The 21,935-nt window shown below is 45.1% G+C and overlaps 1 protein-coding gene across 2 annotated transcripts; it reads left to right on the top strand.

The window, feature by feature from the left end:
- Nucleotides 1-967: 967 nt before the first annotated feature.
- RBM24 (RNA binding motif protein 24) lies at nucleotides 968-13,547 on the top strand. Of its 2 annotated transcripts, none has more exons than XM_059399503.1 (4): nucleotides 968-1,273; nucleotides 2,428-2,551; nucleotides 4,028-4,082; nucleotides 11,322-13,547. In XM_059399503.1, the coding sequence occupies exons 1-4, from the start codon at nucleotides 1,106-1,108 to the stop codon at nucleotides 11,683-11,685; spliced, it is 711 nt and encodes a 236-aa protein (XP_059255486.1). In that variant the 5' UTR covers nucleotides 968-1,105; the 3' UTR covers nucleotides 11,686-13,547. The 2 variants fall into 2 exon arrangements, with proteins under 2 accessions (XP_059255486.1, XP_059255488.1); XM_059399505.1 differs by lacking the exon at nucleotides 968-1,273 and adding an exon at nucleotides 1,338-1,627.
- The last annotated feature ends 8,388 nt before the right edge of the window (nucleotides 13,548-21,935 follow it).

The raw sequence follows: 21,935 nt of genomic DNA on the forward strand, positions 1-21,935 counted from the left end.
ACACCCCAGACTATCAGACCCGGGTTCCGCGGCTCGGCTCTCCCCGCCCGGCAAGGAACTGGCCTTTTCACGAACCGCCCCAGGCCTCCCGGCCCCCAGCTCGTCAGTCCAGGTCGCCGGCCCTGTCACCGTGGCCGCGCGCAAAGAGCTCGCGTCGCCGTTTTGGAAAAGCGACGCAGCTCCCTCCGGACGCAGTGTGTGCGCTCCGGGTCCCGGCTAGGACCGCGCCGAGTCCCCAGGACTTGGACGGGTTAGAAAGCAGGCGACGCCGAGAGCAAGGCCGCCTCGGGCCATCCCCAGCCCTGCCCCAGCGCCGGCTCCAGGGCCCGAGCCCCGCGGCCCAGCGCCGCGCCGGGAGAGAAGCAGCTGTTCCGAACAGCTGGGGGGCGGCGGCGCCGGGCACCCCAGGTGCGGCCGCGGCCAATCGCAGGCGTCCGGCCCGCCCCCTCCCCAGCCGGGCGCCGACCCCCGGCCCGCGGGGGAAGGGAGCAGGGAGGTGGAGAGCCGTCCTAGCCACTTGTCTTCCAGCTTCCGCGGCGGGAGGGACAGAACCGGAGCCCCAGCGGCGCGGAGTCCCCCACCCCCGGCCCCGCCGCCGCGCCCCCCGCCCGCCCACCTCCGCGCCCGGACGCGCTCACCGCCGACCCTACCCACGCCCCACCCAAGACACCTACCTAATTTCCAAGAAAGAAAAAAAAAAATCTACCTCTAAACGCGCCCGCTTCTCCGCTCGAGGACCACCCTCTCTTTTCGTTTTTGGCCTCCCAGCCGGGTGAGTGGAAACCGCTTGCACATTCTATAGAGCAGGATCCTAACCCAGACGATCCGGAGAATTTGTACCGTGACCGGCAGGGGGGGCGGGAGGAGAGAGAGAAGTCAAGTCTCCGGGGCTGCTGGCGACTTCGGAAGCCGCGCGCCCCGCGCCCTCGGCCGCCCCCGGCCGCTCGCCCCCGCCGCGCCGCCGCCCTCGCCCCCGCGCTCGCCCTTGGCCCCCGGCGGCCGCGAAAGGGTGCGGGAGACGCGGAGCCGGAGGAGGAGGCGCAGCCGCTGCCCGAGCCGCAGCCGCAGCCGCAGCCGGAGCCCGAGCCGCGGAGCGGGCGCGAAGATGCACACGACCCAGAAGGACACGACGTACACCAAGATCTTCGTCGGGGGGCTGCCCTACCACACCACCGACGCCAGCCTGCGCAAGTACTTCGAGGTCTTCGGCGAGATCGAGGAGGCGGTGGTCATCACCGACCGGCAGACGGGCAAGTCCCGGGGCTACGGATTTGTAAGTTGCGCGGCGGGGGGCTGGGGTGGGGTTGGGGAGGGGGAGGTGGGGGCGACAAAGGGCGGCGGGGAGACCGAGGACTGCGGGGGGCGGGGAGGCTCGGGGCGGCGCAGGGCCTCGGGGGTCAGGGTTTGCAGTGGGGGGCTCGGCGTGACAATGTGAGGAACCCCGCGGACGGGGGCGGCGCTGCCCCTTTGCTCCCGGCTGAACTGAAAGTTTGCGCGCGGCGGAGCTGGGGAAGGGAGGGCCGGCTGCTCCCTCGCGGGGTTTCGAGGGGTCCCAGCGCCCTGCGGTGTCGGGGGGACAGGCGGAGCGGGGGTGGAAGGAGAGCACTAACCGCTGCTGGATTTGCGGGTGCGCAGGGCTGGGAGGGAGGGGCCGCAGCCCCTCCGAATCGCACTCCGGGGTGGGAGGCCGGTGGTTAAGCGCGCTGTTGCTTTGTAAAAATGCGTGTTGTCTTCAGGCGTTCTGGCTGGGGCGGGGAGGGGACACCCCAGGAGGTCTAGGGCTCTACTCCTTATGCCATCTCCCCACTTTTTTTTTTTTTTTAATTGCAAAGATGGATTCTTTAAAAAAGATGATCTTTGCTGAACTGAAAGAGAGCATATTAAGCCTCCTGGGGATTTAAGCGTGCAAATTCAGCTGCCGGAGAGCCGGGAGCTCCAGAGTAGGACAATAGCTATTGTCGTTAGGGAGTGCTTGCTGGTGGTTGGGAGCACGGGGCGGATGTGAGGCTGGACTTTTCTTTAAAGCAAACGGTGCCTCTTAGGCTGGGTAGGGACCTGGGGGGTGGGAGGCGGTCGGGGGCGGGAGGATCTAGAGTTCCAAGACGGAATTCAGGCTTCCGACTCCCTGCTAGGCCCTACTAGCGCCCTGAAGACTTTTGAAGTATGGGGAGGGGGTTGTTTCTTTCTTCCTCTCTGGGTTTTTTCTTTTCTTTTCTTTTCTTTTTTTTTGGTGGGGGATCCAGGAGTAAGTTCCAGGAAAAAAAAAAAAAAAAAAAAACAAGGAAGAAAGAAAAGGAAAGAGGAAAAGTTTAAGAACCCCCTTAGTTTTCTCGTGAATGACTTCTCCAGGGTGATTCTTGGGTTTCCTTCGGGGGGGTTGACTTAGAGCTTTGTACGTATGTCTGTGTGTGTGTGTATGTTGCTAAGGTCACCATGGCTGACCGAGCTGCTGCTGAGAGAGCCTGCAAGGACCCGAACCCCATCATTGATGGCAGGAAAGCCAATGTGAATCTGGCATACTTGGGCGCAAAACCAAGGATCATGCAACCAGGTGAGAAATGTTCCTCCTACCCACCCACCCCCCAACTTGAGACCCCTCCCCCCACATCCCAGCTTCTGAATAGAAGGAATCCCTGATTCAGAAGACACTGTAGATGTTTAGTAAAGTTGAACCAGGCTGGTTATTCTAACCAACACATTAAATGAGCGTTGTCACCGGCTCTTGCAGGACTTGAAATGTACCTATGTGCAAAAGTAGATCTTGGGGGTCTGGACAGTTTGTACCCACCCAGACTTAGGCTTGACTCATCTGTTTCAGGTATGACATACAGTCACAGTCTACTCTTTTATTGTCCAGTTTTTAGCCACTTGTAGATCATTCACATGTGGATTATGTGGGCTCAATGTGTCACCTCCCACTGGTTATACTTCCCTACATACTGTTGTCTCTCTTTCTACCACCATGGCCCTGTCCTCAGAGCGGCAATCAAACTTGAGCTCTGACCAGGAGAAGCCTGGGGGTAGGGGGTAGGGGGTAGGGGATGGGGTCTGGATGGTAAAGCTTTAATACTAAACCACAGACTACTTAGTAGTTAAAGAAAATGGGGGAGATTTCAGGTATGCCTGGGTCCTCCTGTAACAGATAAAGAAACTGACATGTAGAGATGGGAAATGTTTTACTCCCAAGTAGTCAAAAGGGAAGCAGGCTTTTATCTATGTGAAAATTTGACCTTTTGGATTATTTACAACACTGCCCTTGCCATTAGCACAAATAAGAGTTGACTGTTGAGCAAATGGGAATCTTTTTCTTGGGTGAGCAACTTGGTTTTGTTAAGTTATTTCCCTCTTTACTCAAGGGTTGCCATCTGAAATTTTGGGATGGTTGACACTTCCATCCTAGTAAAATGCATTTACTGGGGAACTCGATTGTCAAGAAAGTGAGCACATATGCCCACATTCATGAACATTAAAACACTTCTGTTAAAAAAAGAAACAAACAGACCAACAACTTGTGTTTGTGTGTGTGCGATCCCAAAAAGGAGACTTTGTTTTTGTGAATTTTTTAATACCATAATCTGTAAAACCCATAATCTTCCAAAGCATTGTCCAGCATGTTCTAAATTACAAAAACTTTTTATAGATCGTGATTCAGAACTGCAGGAATACTTGTGACATGTAACTTCATTATCAAGTCCTGTTGTTCCTGGTTTCATTCCATAAGAATTTTTCCCTGGTCTGATTTTCTAAGGGTCTTCTTGTGGGACTGTCAAACTTTGCAGAATTTTTAGTATCCACCTGTAGCTTATTAAAATTTTTACTTGGGTCCATGATACCATTAGTAAAAAGAACTTTTAAATATATATACATTTGTAATATATATAATATTTTTATATATGATGTTTATAATTATAAGGCCTCAAAAGAATGGTGATCTTCTCTAAGTGAAAGTTGTGATTGCATTTTATATGTAGGAGTAATGCATGCCTAACCATGCACAAATAGAGAATGTGGTATGTTTTATTGCTAGGTTTTGCCTTCGGTGTTCAACAGCTTCATCCAGCCCTCATACAAAGACCTTTTGGGTAAGTCAACTCATCATGCCCTCCTAAGTTTCCATAGGCATCTGTTAACCTGCCTTGTTACATGCAGACAAGATCATCGTGTCACAGAATGTTCCTTGTGATACATATTTATAAACGTTTGTACCTTTTTGATGCTGATAATATAAATATTTTTAGATGAGTCAAGTTTCTGACCAAGTTTGCAGCCTCCAAACCAGACACATTTTGAGCTTATGATTAACAAAACAAAACAAAACAAAACTACCAGGTATGACTTGTGAACGAGACGATTGTGTCCCAGCACCGTGATTACTGTTCAACTTGACTCAATGTTATTTATCTCTTTCTAACCTGACAGGGCTCGTATTCAGTTAAGCTAACTGATCAGAAGGATACGATGTAAGAGGTGGAATAGTTCTGTTTGGAATTAAACTCTGTAACCAGTAGACTCAGACACACAAGCTCAGATGGTGATTAACGATGCATGGATGTGGGTGTTGTTGTTTTATTTTTCACAATAGTCAATAGACCTCCGTGTGCTTTATTTTTATTTATTACAGTAATGAAGTGGTGTTGATAGCTAAACTGTGTGCTTTTTACTTAATTGAAAAGAGCTGTAGTGAAAGTGTTTTCTTTTCCTCGGGGAAGGGGCTCTTTGTGTTTTTGATGTTGGTGGTGGTGTTGAGGAGTGTTGACTTTTGACTTTGCCATGGGAAGCAAAGGGCCTTTTTTTTTTTCCTTGCTTTTAAGCTGTAGCCTGTGACTTCCACTTAACCAAATTTTTGTAGTGAGTGCTAAATGGTGTGATTTCCCTCTGTGAGAATACAGATTTCATTGCTTGCATGTCCTAAGTTTCTGTTTTACTGGGGAGTTTTCTGGGAATGGGGCTCTTTCTTTGGCAATGTGTATCCACTTTTAGGCCTTCTCATTTAAAGATTCAACAAACACTCATCAGATTTCACTGACACTAGCCAGTTTTTGGAGTCGAGTGGTACTAACTTCCACCTTTCAGACCTAACTCAGATGAAAAGGCTGCTCATCTTTTTGTTGCCTTTGGGCTCTGTGATGCCAGCTTTCCTCCTCTGAGTGCCTTTTTTTCCCTTCTGTTTGGACACCGTAAGTGGGTGATCCCTACCACCTAAATTTACTCTGACCCCTTAGAGTCTGTTTGAGCTGCATTCTACCTGAATGACATTGCTAGAACTCCAGTTTTAGAGGTTTCAGCTCCCTTTTTAAATATTCTAATTGTTCAAGAAGTGTTTTTTTTTTAAAGATTTTATGTATTTATTAGATAGAGAGAAATCACAAGTAGATGGAGAGGCAGGCAGAGAGAGGGGGGAAGCAGGCTCCCTGCTGAGCAGAGAGCCCGATGCGGGACTCGATCCCAGGACCCTGAGATCATGACCTGAGCCGAAGGCAGCGGCTTAACCCACTGAGCCACCCAGGTGCCCCGAGAAGTGTTTTATCCTCAGGTATATTTTCTTCTCTAGCTTAGCACCTAAACATCTGTGTAACCTGAGAAGGTCAGATTCTAGATAGACAGACAGACAGACAGATATCCGCCTGATGTGTCTCCAAGGATAGAGTAATAATCATTTGACTTGGAAGGGTCAAGTTGTTTTCCATGAATACCTTCCTTTTTTTTTTTTTTTTAAGATTTTATATAGTTATTTGACACAGAAAGAGAGATCACAAGTAGGCAGAGAGGCAGACGGGGAGAGAGAGAGGGAAGCAGGCTCCCTGCCGAGTGGGGAGCTCGATGTGGGGCTCGATCCCAGGACCTTGAGATCATGACCTGAGCCGAAGGCAGAGGCTCAACCCACTGAGCCACCCAGGCGCCCCCATGGATACCTTCTTAAAACTCTCCCTTTAACATAGGGGTTCCTCACCTTACCACCAACTCTTACTTTTTTAAACCATGGAAGAGTATTCTGTCCAATATGATTAGAAAGGAGCTTCATATCTCCATAGCTATCTCAGCGCCCTATCCCAGCCACCCTGTGTACTCACAACAAATGGTGGGTTGATGGGTCCATTTACGTCTGTAGATCTCTCCTCGTTGGTCTAGACTATGTGGAAAGTGGGATTGGGGAGGAGAACATACATCCTAACAAGTGGTGATGAACTTAGTCATGATCTCACCATAATCTTGAAACAGTTACACAGCTAAATCGATCAACAGGTATTAGCATGTGTTAATGTTCTGCTGTGCTGAGTAGATGATACAAAATAAAGAGACTGCCAAACTAATACACACCAGTCAAGAACGATTAATTGCTAAGATACTTGGTATTTAGGACAAAAAAAAGAATTCAGAATAGCCAGAAAACAGGTGAATTAATTGGAGAGGTTGGACAAGGCTTCATGGAACTTGAACTAGTCTTGGACCAGTGCTATGTCCTGGATAGGTAAGGAGGGCTAAGGGGTGAGTTGAGCATAAGCGAAGACAGAGAAGAGGAAAGGTTTAGGGCATGGAGACACCAGACTGTTTATTGAGGATATGGAGAGCTCGACATAGAAATTTGGACTGGCTGTCGTAGTCTGCATAGATCGTTGAGAAAGAAAGTATCACGAGGAAAATAAGAATGACGAGAATAAAATGTCCTATGGAAATTTTAAATCAAGCATGCTTTGATAGTAACTTTATTGTTCATCCCTGCTAATCTTAAGCTGTCTTTATAAAGGATGGTGATTATTACTGTTTGCCTAAATTGTTTGAACTTGAAATTCTTATGAGAAATAGATAGCATTCCAGGTGGACCAAGTGAACCTTCTCTTTTCTTTTTTTAAGGGGTTTTTAACACTGCTCTAATTCCCAGAGTCTGTACCTAACAGATCACACCTGGTCATCCTCAATTCTGTTGGAATGCCACACATTCTTATTTTAGGCCTGGAAAGAAGCTTGAGAATTTTTAATCTTACTTGATTGGTTTGAAATTGTAGTAACTGAACTAATTTTTTTCTTTTATGTGGTGCTTCATTGGCCCCCAGATGATTCTGGGCTTTTCAAGAGAAATTCTTCGCTTGAAGGAATTTCTGATGTAACACAGTGGGCAGGTGTATAGATACTGGCGCATTTGCTAAGCAAGGTCTTAGAAATATTTTGTTTGCAAGAAGCATTTTCTCATTGAAACCTTAGAGAGGAAAGACTGTGCATCTGTGAGTAGAAAATTCGAGGCTGGTTTAGATCAGGTTGAAATACCCTTAAATGTTTATTCAGTATACCTTTAAGTGGTCAGGGTTTCTGTGGGGGGGAGGGGTTTGAAGATTTTATTTATTTATTTGAGACAGAGAGAGAGAGAGAGCGAGGGGTGGGGAGGGGCAGAACGGGAGGGGGAAGCAGACTCCTGGCCGAGTGTGGAACCCAATGCAGGGCTTGATCTCAGGACCTGTAGATCATGACCTGAGCTGAAGGCAGAAGCCTAACTGACTGAGCCACCCAGATGCCCCTTAAGTGCTCAGTTTTATGCTAGTTCTGTTAATATTGTACTAGATACTCTACTATTCGCTAAGGGGGCAGGAGGGGCAGTAACATTAAGTGAACCTCTCCTACACGCACGGTACTAGTAAGAGATTTACATAAATCATGTAATTCTCACAATACGTCTTTGACTCAGGCTGTTCTTGTCAGCCTGTGAATGTCCTTTCCAGGGGTGACAAAACAGATACAGAGAGGTTAATTAACTTGCCACAGGGCTAGTAAGGAATAGAGTTTAGTGCTAGGTTCAGAATCATGGTTTCCCTGACCTCAAAAGCCATGTTCTTTCCTCCGTCAAGTTATAGCCAGAAAGACACAATTCCGTTCCCCCCTGTTATCTAGTAAGGAAACTGAGGGCCCCCAGAAGGGTTGTGGCTTCAGACAGGGAGAAGAGACATCAGGTTCGTGGGACCCAAGAAGTCTTCCTGAAAGAGGTAGAAGCTGACCTAGATTTTTAAAGGATGGTGGAAGATAAGGTTCTTTTGCATTGAGTGCCTACTTGATTCATCATTGTGGGCTCCGTGCATAGATAATGTTATTTAATGCACAGCAATTCAGGATTGGAAATACTGGGTTCATGTCACATATGAGAAATGTGAAATCAGAATGTGATCCAAACTCCTGAAGCCTCTGTAGATAGTGAGTGCTAGAGCTAGGTGGATAGGATTTGGATTTTAACAAGTATACATGGAATGAGGATTGGCTTCCCTGGCAGAGGACAGCATGAGCAAAAACCTAAAGATCTGGAAACATGTGGCTTGTCCAGGGAGCGCAGAGGAGTCCAGCTGACCTGGGTTCGAGGAAAGGTGGAAAGGTGCTGGAAGGAATGTTTTGGAGCCAGAAGCATTAAAGGCCTAGTATGCCAGTGGGGCCACAGGTTACTAAACAGGCGAACAAAATGAAGACTTTGCCAGCAGTCTGGTGATGGACTGGAAGAGGAAACCAGTTAGGGTGTCAAAAGTCGCAAAGAGACGTCAGAAAAAAGAAAAGGAAAAAATGTAGTCAGTGTTCTTCGACAGTTGCCCAAGGTATCTGCCTTGTTCCTGTGCTTTTGTAACCTCAAGGTATGCCCAGTGTGTGATTGAGGGAGGGGACACTGCTAGGTATCTCATGGGGGGACAGATTCCCAGATTGACTTCAGGGGCTCCTTAAACTAGTCAGAGACCTCCTAATGCAAGAATGCCTTCTGAGGCAACACCCTAGCCTTTGGTCCTTTCCTGCTTTCCTTCCCAAACCGAGGTATTTTAGGTTGTCCGGGGTCTTCTGGACTCTTCCTTTCCCCGAGCCTCTAACGCTGCTGGGGTTTCCTGTGCCTTCCAATCATATTCCTAACCCTTGCCAGACTTCGTGTAGGGTTTTGATATGCCAGGGAACTCTGCACTCTCATTGGTTGGCATTATCAAATGAAAACTATTAATGTAAAATCAGTGCAGAGACAAGAGTCCTATAAGCAGGCCTCCCTATCTTCCAGTGCATTCCACACACACACACACACACACACACACACACACACACACAGACTTCATCCTGCCTTTTTATAGGCTACACTTTCAGTTACCAGCCTTCATTCAAAGATAACCTGGTAACCATCCCATGGTCCTTAGAACTTTGGGAGTACAGGGGTTAACGTTTCCGTATCAGGGAGATTCATTCTGGCTGGACTTCGCAACTGATAGATGTTTTACTTTGGCCTTATAAAGACATTTTGCCCGCTGGAAACCCTTGTCGCATGACAGGATCAAAAATAGCCCAGCTGCAGCCCCTGCTGTCCATCACCACGTGTAAACTGCCTTGAGTGGAGGCTCTCTTGCCGCGTCTGCACATTGCGGACCCGGTGGCCTCCGGGGACCGGGTTTCATAAAGCCACACCTGTCGCTGTGAGTGAGTCAGTCACCTGACCTAGAGAAAAAAGTCTGGAGTGTGTATATGACCGTGCGTCTGGTTTCTGACAAGTAGCTAAGAACATCTCTAAGTGTCCTCAGAAACACTTGATGACGTCTTTTCTCCTGGCACTGGGAAAGATCTACAAGTCTAGTAAAATTGAGTGTATTTTTATCATTGGGGTCAAAGTTCACCACCCTCTGTGATAAATTCATCTTTTCCATGGGTGTTGGTTAATAAGGACTTTCTGTGAAACTCTGAAAAGGCAAAGCAAAAATCTGTGTTTTCAGAAATCTGAATGTGAAGTTTTCGGTCTTGAGTTCTTTAAAATTCTTTAAAATAAGGATCGTTACTTGTTGCTTGTACTTCCTGTTAAGCTGGCTTTGCCAACAACCAGATGGCATTAGAGTGTCATATTTTTAGAAATATAGGGGGTTCTGATGGAGATTGCTTTAAAGAAAGATGAAAATAAATCAGATAGTCATGGTAGCGTTTAAAAGGGGCAGTAATGAATCGCAAGAGTGAGAATTGAAATGCATGGTTTTTATTTAAATACCTCTTGTGGTTTTTATTTTAACAAAATTAACTTTTAAGTAAGGTCCTTGGAATGTGTCTTGTATGTGATCTCTGAATGTGTAATTTATAAAGGTATTTGATGTTGCTTCTTGAACTTTTACAGGATAATACAAAATACAATTGATATGTATTAAAAATCTGTGAGTAGGGCAGATTTAAAACAAACATGCTGATCTGCTTGTTGATTAGGAGGATATAACAAGAGTTAGTATTTGTGCAAAAAAAAAAAATGTTTCCTTACTCATTTTGTTATGTAAACCTTTTAAGTTTATATGAATTTTAGAGCTATTCCTATTCCTACCTTTTCCCTCAACCTCATCATTTCCCCAAAACCCCTTCTGTCTGTCTTGCATAGAGATAAACAAGCTGGCTGACCTTCAGGTGCCTGATAGTCAAACAGGTTTGGTTGACCCTTGTGTCCTTACGAATTTTATGGAGAGAAAGAAAGAAAAGAAAGGCAAAAAGCGTGCTGCACATCTCTTTGGGAATCACTGCCATGAATGTTAATAGCATTTCTGTAGCTTCCCACAACAGCCTCTTGTGATAGAGTGAGCTGCACTACAGTTCGTTTGAGAAGTGTGATTCTGCTGTGTTTACCACACTTGTGAACTTTTAAACTCCTTTTTTTTTTTTTTTTTTGTCGCCTGCTTCTTTTATCATCATTATTTTTAATAAGGGTGACTGAGGTTGCAGAGAGATTAATGTGTGCTGAGTCTGCCAAGCAATTTCAAGTAGGGTTGCCATGATAATAAACATACGGATTTTGTGGGAAAATTTATTTCAGTTTTGGGAAATCGGCCAACCCCCTCCCCTCTGCCCCCACCCCTCCCCGAATTGAATGATCACAGATTACCTTTGGAGTCCTCTCCTATCCTATTCATCGCTGAGCATTTTTTTTTTCCTCTTTGCTGCACAGTTTTACGAACTCGCTGCAGAATTTTCCAAAAGTCTCAAAAATCAATTAAGCATGTATCTATCCACCACCTCTCCGGTGCGCAGCCCTCCCGAACCTGCAACCGGTTCGCCAAACTTCTGCTGAACGATCAGCGCCGGTGCTCTTGACCGATCCTAAATCCGACCTCCAGCAGGGAGGGGCACCCCCGTCCCCCCACCATCCCCCCAGTTTCTGTTCGCTCAGTTCCTTTCGGGGCGCCCCGCGAGGCCGGCTACCGCCGGAGCCCTCGGGCGGACCCCCGGGCCGGGAGATATTGTGGCAACCCTATGCTCGTAATAACCACTAAATTTGAGTCTGTCTGATCTCCGGACGCGCCGCGCTGCGGGCGGGAGGCCGGCGGCGCCTGACCCGCGGTCCCGTTCCTCCGCAGGATCCCCGCCCACTACGTGTACCCGCAGGCGTTCGTGCAGCCCGGCGTGGTCATCCCGCACGTGCAGCCCACGGCCGCCGCCGCCTCCACCACCCCGTACATCGACTACACGGGCGCCGCCTACGCCCAGTACTCGGCGGCCGCCGCCGCCGCCGCCGCCGCCGCCGCCTACGACCAGTACCCGTACGCCGCCTCCCCGGCCGCCGCCGGCTACGTCACCGCGGGGGGCTACGGCTACGCCGTGCAGCAGCCAATCACCGCCGCCGCCCCCGGGACGGCCGCCGCCGCCGCCGCGGCCGCCGCCGCCGCCGCCGCCTTCGGCCAGTACCAGCCGCAGCAGCTGCAGACCGACCGCATGCAGTAGGGCGGCCCCGCGAGCGCGAGCGGGGCCGGCTCGTGTCCCCTCCCCGCCCCCCGCCCCCCACCGTTGCCCGGTGTGTCGTAGGTGAGGCGAGGGAACGTCGACCTCACAGCTTTTCAGGAGGGACTAAAAAAAGCAAAAAAAAAAAAAAAGCAAAGCTATGCTCTCGTGAAGCAGAATTCTTCTTCTTCTTCTTCTTTTTTTTTATACTCCAGTAGTGTCGTAGATGAGAGAGAGAGGGGAGTGGGCGCCGTTTTGGAAATCGATCCCAAAGAGAGCCTGAGTCGAGGAAAGTGGGAGGAAACCGTGGAACTTCACTTTGAACACGGGGTTTTTATTTTTTGCTCTTTTTATAGTATCAGGGAAGCAAACTGCCTTTTACAAGTTAGGGGATGCTCTTTGAATCTAGTCGAACCAGGGAATACAGAGCGAGCAATATGTAGCTTGAATGACTTTAAAAGCAGATTTAAAACACACACATACATACACACACACACACAATGGTGAAAGCACTGATTGTCATTTTTTTAGCAGTCACTACGGCCTCTAGAACTTTTTCAGGTAAGAAGATCACGTTCTTACTCTCTCAAAAAAAAAAAAAAATGGGCATCGAACAATCAAGCTGGGAGCGTGGCAGTGGGTGAAGCGGTGGACAGGCACCAAAGCGATTTTCTCATCTCTCCTGCGGATGAGCGGGACTGTGGAGCAAGTGATGTGGAATTAATGGGTGCAGCAGCTGTACAGACAATCAATAACACACACAGTTCTGGAAAGAACACATCACTTGTGCTTGTTTGATGAGCTTGTCACATTCTAATCCCTCTCCCCATCCTGTTTCAATTTTGGGAAACTTGTATCTGCTGGTGTCAGCAGTTCTGATTCTGAACTAGGATCAGGCTTTTACTACAACAGCCTTCTCTTTCTATTGATTGTGTTGACTCGTGGCTTACGATTAAAGGCAGGCAAAGTTTGCAGACTCTAAACCCTTAAGAACTGTCTTAAGGACGTTTATCCCCCCCCTCCCTTTTTAAATAATTTTACACTTTTTAGTATCTATTTCAGAGTCATATTTAAAACTATTTATTAGTGAACACAGTACACGAGACAACAAGGTGACTGAGATTACAGTTCTTCAAAGGTTAACGATAATGTGGTTTATACTGTGCCTTAATAGTAATGCTATTTAAGATATTTATTTTTAAGTTTTACTATGCTGCACTCTAAAGAAAGGAACTTTAGATGTGACACTGTAAAATTATGTATTCATCTCATGGCATAAATTATTTAGTAGGTCTAGATGTAGCATATTAAATATTAACCTATCCAATGAAAGATGTTGACTTGGATTTATTTAAATTCATATGTGCACTGTATAAGAGAATACTCTTACATTAACACATTTTAATTTATTTTTGTTTTTAGGTTTTGTTTTTTTTTAAACGAGAGATACTGCTAGTTTCATGCTTCCTTCTCTAAGTTTTGCTCGTGTAGATCTCATTTATTGGTATTTCATTAGCGTGACACTATTCTTACGTAGTTTGTGCAGTTTTAAAATGCTGCTTTACTTTTTTCTTCCGAAACTGCAATATTTGCAATTTTTATTCTTAAACTAAATTGAATACTATTTTACACTGTATTGGATTTTTATACTTGAACAATTTCATACAAGGGAAGACAGGTTAGAATTTTTATGGACTTTCTCCATTATCACTGGATTTACTTTAAGTATTCCCGTACTAGACAGTGTTATGTAACGTAGACATGACTCTCCTGTGCAAATTATTTATTCATTGTGTATATTGCTTTATAACATTTCAGATCTTCTAATCTATTCACTTGTATTAAATATAATTTTTAAAAACTTCTGTTGCATTGATTGTTTCTAATTTTGTCGTAAGGGTAGGACGATTTCTCCTTTTAATGACCATGATTTACATGTAACATTTTGGGTGAGCAGAAAGCCTCCCAGATGCCCTGTTTTTATACCTTTTAAGTAAATTTTATTAACCCAGCATCTTTCTTACATTCAACAAATGATCTAGGTCCTCTTCCAACAGTGAACCCTAAAGGACTATTCATGTCACTGGAAATCGCTTAACTAACGGTCGCTCAGAAGAGTGGGCTGCAGAGGGGGCCAGTCCATCCGAAGCTGGAGTTGGGTAAACTGAGGTTTGGTGTTAGAGTCCACCACTTGCCGGCAATACGAATGGAGTAGGTTGATTTTTGTTATCCAGCTTTGGGGTGAGGTTTTCACTGATTTCTATAATATTGGGACAGTAATCCTGGTCTCACATGGTTATTTAGATATTAAAATACATCAACGACTTGGCCCAAAGCCAAATACGGAGTCAGCTCTTGAAATGATCACTGGTGGTACTCATCATACCCTACAGTAAAAGCTAATCAAAAAGGAAGTCACCTTTTGGAATGTGTTCATTTTTAAATTTTTGTGCACATCGATGTGGCAATCTCTGATAACATGGATTAGAACATCAAGTTCATTTTGATGACAAAATTCATTTGACTGATTGTCAAATTCATATTGATTGTCTTAAAGTGTATATGTTACATTAATTACAGAATGGATTGTTAGTCGGTCCCTTAGTCTTAGCATTTACCAAACCTGTGATACAATGTCTTTTATTGAACTCCATCCCTTTGCGAAAATTAGGAGCAGCAGAAAGTTGTGATAACAGACTCTATCATGCTTTCTTCTTTATGATGACCAGTAGTACCCTATTTAGAGCCATCTTAATCTCAAATGCTAATTGTCTCTAATTTTCCAAAGAAAAATAAAGACCAACTTATTCCCAGGCAGGAGTATTACACAACTTCAAGGTACTGTCTTGGGATGTGCAAAATAATTTCTAAGCTACTTAATTCAGTCAGTGCATCACGGGTTATTTTACTCCAAAAGATACATTCTACCTTTAATTTTTCAGATTTGTGAAAGGTCACTTTTGACCTCAATAAGCCATATATTGATTGCTGAATTCTAGAATGAAACTTTAATATATCAGTGAAGAATAGGTCAGAGGGTTCTGGGAAAAGTTTGTCAAAAATAGCCACACTCAGGGAAATGGAAAACCCACCTACCCTTGGCTGTACCTTTCCTGGGGATATTTCTGATCTATGCTAACATCAATATTAGCAATAGGAAAGAGGGCAAGATTTTTACTTTCTAATACTAGGCTATATATCTATAAATAAGTAAAAGTTCTTAATATCTAATTAAAAGGGGAGTGTAACCACGGCCTAATGTCCACAGTGGTCAGGCAGGCCGGTTGTATTTGAGGAGGTACAGAAACCAATGGATCTGAAAAGCAAAGAGCCAATTGAGTCCCGGTTCCTCTGCCTACCAGCAGGGTGATCTTGAAGCAGTTCATGCTGGTAAGATGTGAGTCGATAGTGTCCGACACAGTGGCTCTGTCTACCTCTCACCTTGTTGATTAAATGAATGAATTATATGAGAACATTCTAAAAATTCTGAACTATTAGGCAAATGGAAATTCTAGCGAGGGAATATATACCATATTAATTTGGAAGCTGGTCCTTTGTCATTTTCTCATATGGAGTGACCCTTCCAAAGGAGGACAAAACCGTATCTCAGGATGTTATCTTCATTTGGTCCCAACCAAGTAACAGCTAAAATTGCTGTGCAATAGGAACGGCACAAAAATAACACTGGAAGATGGCAAGATTGCCCAGAGAGGGGAAGGAAGGGGAAAAGAGAAGATTCTGGAATACATTTCTCTCACAGGGGAGTTATATTTAGCTCCTTCCTCACTCCTGTCAAATATTGTTCTTCTTAATTCCCTCTGAGGCTTGAGAACGTTCATTAAGATGACAGCCTGAGGTTTGGAGGGGCAGAGGTGAAGAGGAACCAAAAAATAAATAAATGCATTTTCATGCTTGCTTTTGTCCTCTCTTCTTCAAGAATTCTAGGCTGTTTCCATGGAAATTCTAACTTGTTTTGCTTAAGCACTTTGTACAGAAGAGGTTTCATTTGGGGTACTTGTTCCGAGTTGAGTATCACAAGTTCAATAACGGTTTAAGCCAAGTCTTTTAAATTCCAGGCTTTGAAGCCCCAGTCGTAAATCAAAATGAGAAAAACGTCAGGCAAGACGTGTATAAGCACTTTAGAAATTTTAGATAAGTAATATACATTTATAGCTTTGATAACATAAATTAGTTATGTCTTACTGCACAGTATTTGGTCATTCTTGACTCATGACCAATTTCCAAGGAGAGAAAGTCTATAAAGTCCCCTTTTTTCTAGTTACTCCTTTCCTGAAAGATGGAAGCCATTGCTTTATGTCCACAAGGATCGCACTGAGCTATTAATACCCTGTGAGTTGGAGGGTGTGCTTTCTTTTTCCATTTTGCCACTGTTGGAGATAATTCTGATTGCAGTCCCTACTGCAATCAGAATTTTTCTTTTTTCTCATTTTTCTTTCTTTTTTCTCATTTAATAGCTTAGATAATGTGTTCTTCTCAAAAGGGCAAATACCTGAATCTGACGTCCCAAATGAGTTTGAAATACAAAAATAGTTTTGCCAAGTAGAAAGTGTGTTTTTGCTGTATCTTAAAACCGTGTTGCTCTGACAGCCCCAATCAGGTAAGAACTCGTTTGCAAGTCCTCTGACCCCTGCCCCAGATGAGGTGCGAGAAGTACCGTGGGTGACTTTGGAGAGCCTTGGGGTATGCATTTCCATCCTGCACTCACTTGTGTACATCTGATCGCTGGGGAAAAGAGGGATGTGAAGATGTAGAAGAAAAAAATTGAAGAAAAAAGGCACAAAGGTTGAAAGCATCTCTTAACAGCATCCCTGAAAGAGGATGAGATGGTGGAGTGCGAGTCACGTGGGATGGACACGTGAGGCGAGGGCTGACCACGAAAGGGGCCACGTGCGGGGCCACGTGCGGGAGAGAGGGAGAGCTGGCTTGCTGGGCGTCGGGACACTTCATCTGGGGATGGGGACTGGGGGAATCACTTAAAAGACAGTAATTGGGGGCACCTGGGTGGCTCAGTTGGCTACACACCTGACTCTTGATTTAGACTCTTGTCATGATCTCAGGGTCCTGGGATCAAGCCCCAGGTCGGGCTCCACTCTGGGCACGGAGCCTGCTTAAGATTCTCTCTCTCACTCTTCCTCTGCCCCTTCCCACCCCACTTAAACAAAAATAGACAGTGATTGGATATATGGTTTTCTGTTTTCTAGTTAAATCAAAGACATTTAGGACAACAGCTGAGTTTTTTAATTTGGAAAGGTTTCGATATTTTTTAAAAAATAAGAGTATATTCTTTGTAGTAGAAATATTTTAGAAACAGGCAAAAGTGGTGCCCCTGGGAAGATTCGATGGGGCTTCGCCATGGACCTTGCATGTCCAGAGACATGGAACACTGGTGTTCTTTATCTGTTGTGACTTCCAGTCTTAGGCCGAGAAGCGAGTCAGAAGAGAAAGCAGGAAGATTAGAGAAAGTGTACTTACCTTGCTCTCCAGTATCCTTTCCTCCAACAAATTAAAACGTCATTTGTGGGGCACCAGGGTGACTCCGTCGATAGAGCGTGTGACCCTTGATCTCAGGGTCCTGAGTTCAAGCCCTGCGTTGAGTATAGAGATGACCTAAACATAAAATTAGAAAAATACAAAACATCATCTGCGGCTGAGAGGCTTGCATCATCAGTATTCACTTGTGCTGCGCTGCTTCTGTCCTGCTGCGGGTCCGTGCCTGGTGGTGGTGGACCTTTATAGAAATAATGGCAAGTTTGCAAGGGGAAGCGTGGGAACAGGCTTGCAGCACTAACCACGTGCCACATACCACGTACTTGTATTTAATCCTCGCAGCAATGTGAGGTAGGGGATAGTAAACCCATTTTTCAGAGGAAGAGAAGAGTGCAAAGGCAAGAAGGAGCAGCCTGCCCAAGGTCACGATGTCCACATGGTGCACAACCAGGGTTTCAAGGGGGGATTGGGGGTGCCGAAACTGCGTCCTGTGTGCACGCCACCTCACCCTGCTGCTTCCTGACTTGTCCCTTCCCAGCGAACCCTTTGCCTTAACCCTGGGGCTCCTGAGACAGAGCCGCCCACCACTTCCCTGTCCTCCATCCCCTGTTACCTACGTGCCAGCAACCACTGAATTAGTGGAGAGGAAAATACCTGCACACCAGTAGGAATTATTGGAAACAACAGGGATAGCAGGTTCCAGAGGAGCTGAAAAAGCCATCAGGATTGCCCTGAACCCGTCTTGATTCATTCCCAGTCACAGCTGAATCCACCCTTTGGACCTTTAGCCTGACATCTCACTGTACTTACTGTACCTGCTTATCATCGGGGCACCATATTAAAGAAAAGTGCCATTTTCCACCCTATGCTGACTTCATCAATAATATTTCAAAGTGCTCCCTATGCTCTGTCATTGACCATGAGTGGCCATGGGGGGGGGTGCATAAACCACCACCCAATGGAAACAGAATGTGTTGGGAGTGTGGCTGGCAAATGGAAAGCTAACCTAAGAGTCAGAAGTCCCACAAGGACATAGAGGGGAATTCTCAGTACAAAGCCTTGACCTCATAGATCTTTTGTTTGATCCTTTCCCTGTAGCCCTTGCTTTCTTTTGTAAAGAGGCATTCCATCTCGAAGTTCCATATCTGAGAAGGAAGACTGGTAATAGTCGACGTCAGATGGAACAGTCTTCCCTTTATTCCCGTCATTCGCTCCTTTGCTGTAAATGTCTGCATTTTGGCTGGGCATCCCCTGACCAGACACTGCATTGTCTTAATTCCTCACAACCTCACGGTAGCTTGGCATTACCATTTTCATTTGACAAAGAGGCTAATACAATTTGCCCAAAGTCATAACTGAAGGTGATAGCACTGGGAAAGGAGCCCTGAGTCTGGATGACGCCACAGAAATCACCACCATTGGACTATTTTTGCAACCTCCTGTGTCTGAAGGAATTGTCTCAGAAATTCTCAGGGAGGCTTTATAAATATGCCTTGGGTTCAGTAAACTGTGGGGCTAAAACCAAATTTAAGGACCTCTGAGGCAAATTATACGCATGATTAAAATCCTTCATACAAGTCATAGAACATAAATGTCTCCATGCTTCTATTTTAAGTTTAACTTCTGTGGTCAACATTTGTTTAGTCATAGTGCTAAGGATTGTACTGATTATTTATCATCTTGACCTCCACCCACTTGGGCTTTTATGGGAAGGATATTATACGGTGATTTATCATTATGAGCTACTATAAAACTGAACGAGTCTATGTCAAGGGATGTCAATTAATTATAAACTTTGAACACTGCCAATTTTAACAACCACCACATTGTATTTAAATGCAGAATGTCATTATTAAATGGGTATAGTTCAAGACATGTGCCATTAAAAGCCTGGCTGTCTCCATGAAAACCGAGAAGAGATGAAGGAGAAAAAGAGAACTTGAAGAAGAAATAGTGCCAGAAACAGGAGCCAGGGCATCTTGAAAATGGCTGAGTGAGAGGAACACACGCATCCTCACTTGAAGAGAGTTTGAGAGGGGAAGCTGGCTGGCCAAAGGAGTCATTGGGTTTGTCCCCGAAAGCGCACATGGGGACCTATCTTTACCATCCAGGGCGAACCAAGAATCTGGACAATTCACGCTTTTGTAACAGCTGCATTCCTTATCATCTTTGGCATATTTCTTCGGCTTGCACAAAGCCTCTTATCTCGCAAACAGTCTCTCTCTGGACTGCTGTCTCCTTCAGCTGCTTCGAGGCCACGATCCCTTAAACCTCCCAGGTGTCTTTCTTACCTCTCAGCCCATGCTTCCTTTATCTGTCTCTATTTTTTTAAATCTTTCCCAGCTGCCACTTTGGGCACAGGGGTTGTCCCCTGGTTCTCTGAGAACGAGACATTCCAGCATGCTGATGTGGGGAAGAGATAGAACGGTCAAAACAATGTATTTTTCAAAATTAGCCCCACCATCTATCAGAAAAAAAAACATTTAATCGCAGCTTTCATACAACCTGTGCTCCGTGAATCAACCTGCACATTTCTGAAAGGATGCCAGACACCCCAGAGTCTTGCACAAAGAAAAGCAAGAGAGAACCACTGGGAACCTTAATTGTCCCAAACAGGATATTTCTCCCCCTTAGAAATGCAGATTCTCTGTGGCTGCAGGCTCACCACGTTTATGTAACACCCTCTCAGTTGGATAAAATGTTAACTGGCATCCCCACTGTGTACAGAAATGTAAATGCTACAAGCTGGAGAGAAATTTCATTTCATATTGGAAACTATTTTGTTTCACTTGCCAACTCCCAACACCTCTAGTTGATTCCAAGCTTGTATAATCAATGTAATTGTCTCTGTTCTGGGTAAGTCTTTTTTTTTTTTTTTTTTTTTTTTTTTTAAAACATATAATGTATTATTTGCTTCAGAAGTACAGGTCTGTGAATCATCAGTCTTATGCAATTCATAGCACTCACCATAGCACATACCCTCCTCAATGTCCAATACCCAGCCACCCCATTCCTCCCACCCCACTCCAGCCCCCCAGCAACCCTCAGTTTGTCTCCTGAGATTACAAGTCTCTTGCGGTTTGTCCCCCTCCTGATCCCATCTTGTTTCATTTTTTCCCTCCCTACCCTCCCTGATCCCCCGCCCTGCCTCTCAGATTCCTCATATTGGAGAGAAATCATGTGATAACTGTCTTTCTCTGACTGACTTATTTCACTTAGCATAATACCCTCTAGTTCCGTCCATGTTATTGCAAATGGCAAGATTTCAGGGGGTTTTGATGACTGCATAGTATTCTGTGTGTGTGTGTGTGTGTGTGTGTGTGTGTGTGTGTGTGTGACATATCTTCTTTATCCATTCATCTGTTGATGGACATCTAGGTTCTTTCCATAATTTGGCTATTGTGGACATTGCTGATATAAATATCTGGGTGCATGTGCCCCATTGGGATCATTACATTTGTATCTTTAGGGTAAATACTCAGTAGTGCCATTGCTGGGTCGTAGGGTAGCTCTTCTTTAAACTTTTTGAGGAACCTCCATACTGTTTTCCAGAGTGGCTGCACCAGCTTGCATTCCCACCAACAGCGTAGGAGGGTTTCCCCTTTCTCTGCATCCTTGCCAATATCTGTCATTCCCTGACTTGTTAATTTTAGCCATTCTGACTGGTGTGAGGTGGTAACTCACTGTAGTTTTGATTTTGTATTTCCTTGACGGCAAGTAACGTTGAGCACTTTTTCATGTGTCTCTTGGCCATTTGGATGTCTTCATTGCAGAAATGTCTGTTCATGTCTTCTGCCCATTTCTTGATTGAATTTTTTTTTCTTTGGGTTTTGAGTTTGATAAGTTCCCTATAGATTTTGGATACTAGCCCTTTATCTGATATGTCATTTGCAAATATCTTCTCCCATTTTGTCAGTTGTCTTTTGGTTTTGTTGACTGTTTCCTCTACTGTGCAAAAGCTTTTTATTTTGATGAAGTCCCAATAGTTCATTTTCACCCTTGTTTCCCTTGTCTTTGGCGATGTTTCTAGAAAGAAGTTGCTGTGGCTGAGGTCGAAGAGGTTGCTGCCTGTGTTCTCCTCAAGGATTTTGGTGGATTCCTATCTCACATTTAGGCCTTTCATCCATTTTGAGTCTATTTTGGGGTGTGGTGTGAGGAAATGATCCAGTTTCATTCTTCTGCATATGGCTGTCCAATTTTCCCAGCACCATTTGTTGACGAGACTGTCTTTATTCCATTGGACATTCTTTCCTGCTTTGTGAAAGATTAGTTCACCAAAGAAGTGAGGGTACATTTCTGGGCTCTATTCCATTCCATTGATCTATGTGTCTGTTTTTGTGCCAGTACCATACTGTCTTGATGATGACAGCTTTGTAATAGAGCTTAAAATCTGGAATTGTGATGCTTTCAATTTTCGTGTTCTTTTTCAACATTCCTCTGGCTGTTTGGGGTCTTTTCTGGTTCCATATAAATTTTAGGATTATTTGTTCCATTTCCTTGAAAAATATTGATGGTATTTTGATAGGGATTGCATTAAATGTGTAGAATGCTCTAGGTAGCATAGATATTTTCACAATATTTGTTCTTCCAGTCCATGAGCATGGAACATCCATTTCTTTGTGTTCCTACATTTCTTTCATGAGTACTTTATAAGTTTTCTGAGTACAGATTTTTTGCCTCTTTGGTTAGGTTTATCCCTAAGTATCTTACGGTTTTGGGTGCAATTATAAATGGGATCGACTCCT

Source organism: Mustela nigripes, chromosome 5 (genome assembly GCF_022355385.1).
Source record: "Mustela nigripes isolate SB6536 chromosome 5, MUSNIG.SB6536, whole genome shotgun sequence".
Taxonomy (NCBI): domain Eukaryota; kingdom Metazoa; phylum Chordata; class Mammalia; order Carnivora; family Mustelidae; genus Mustela; species Mustela nigripes.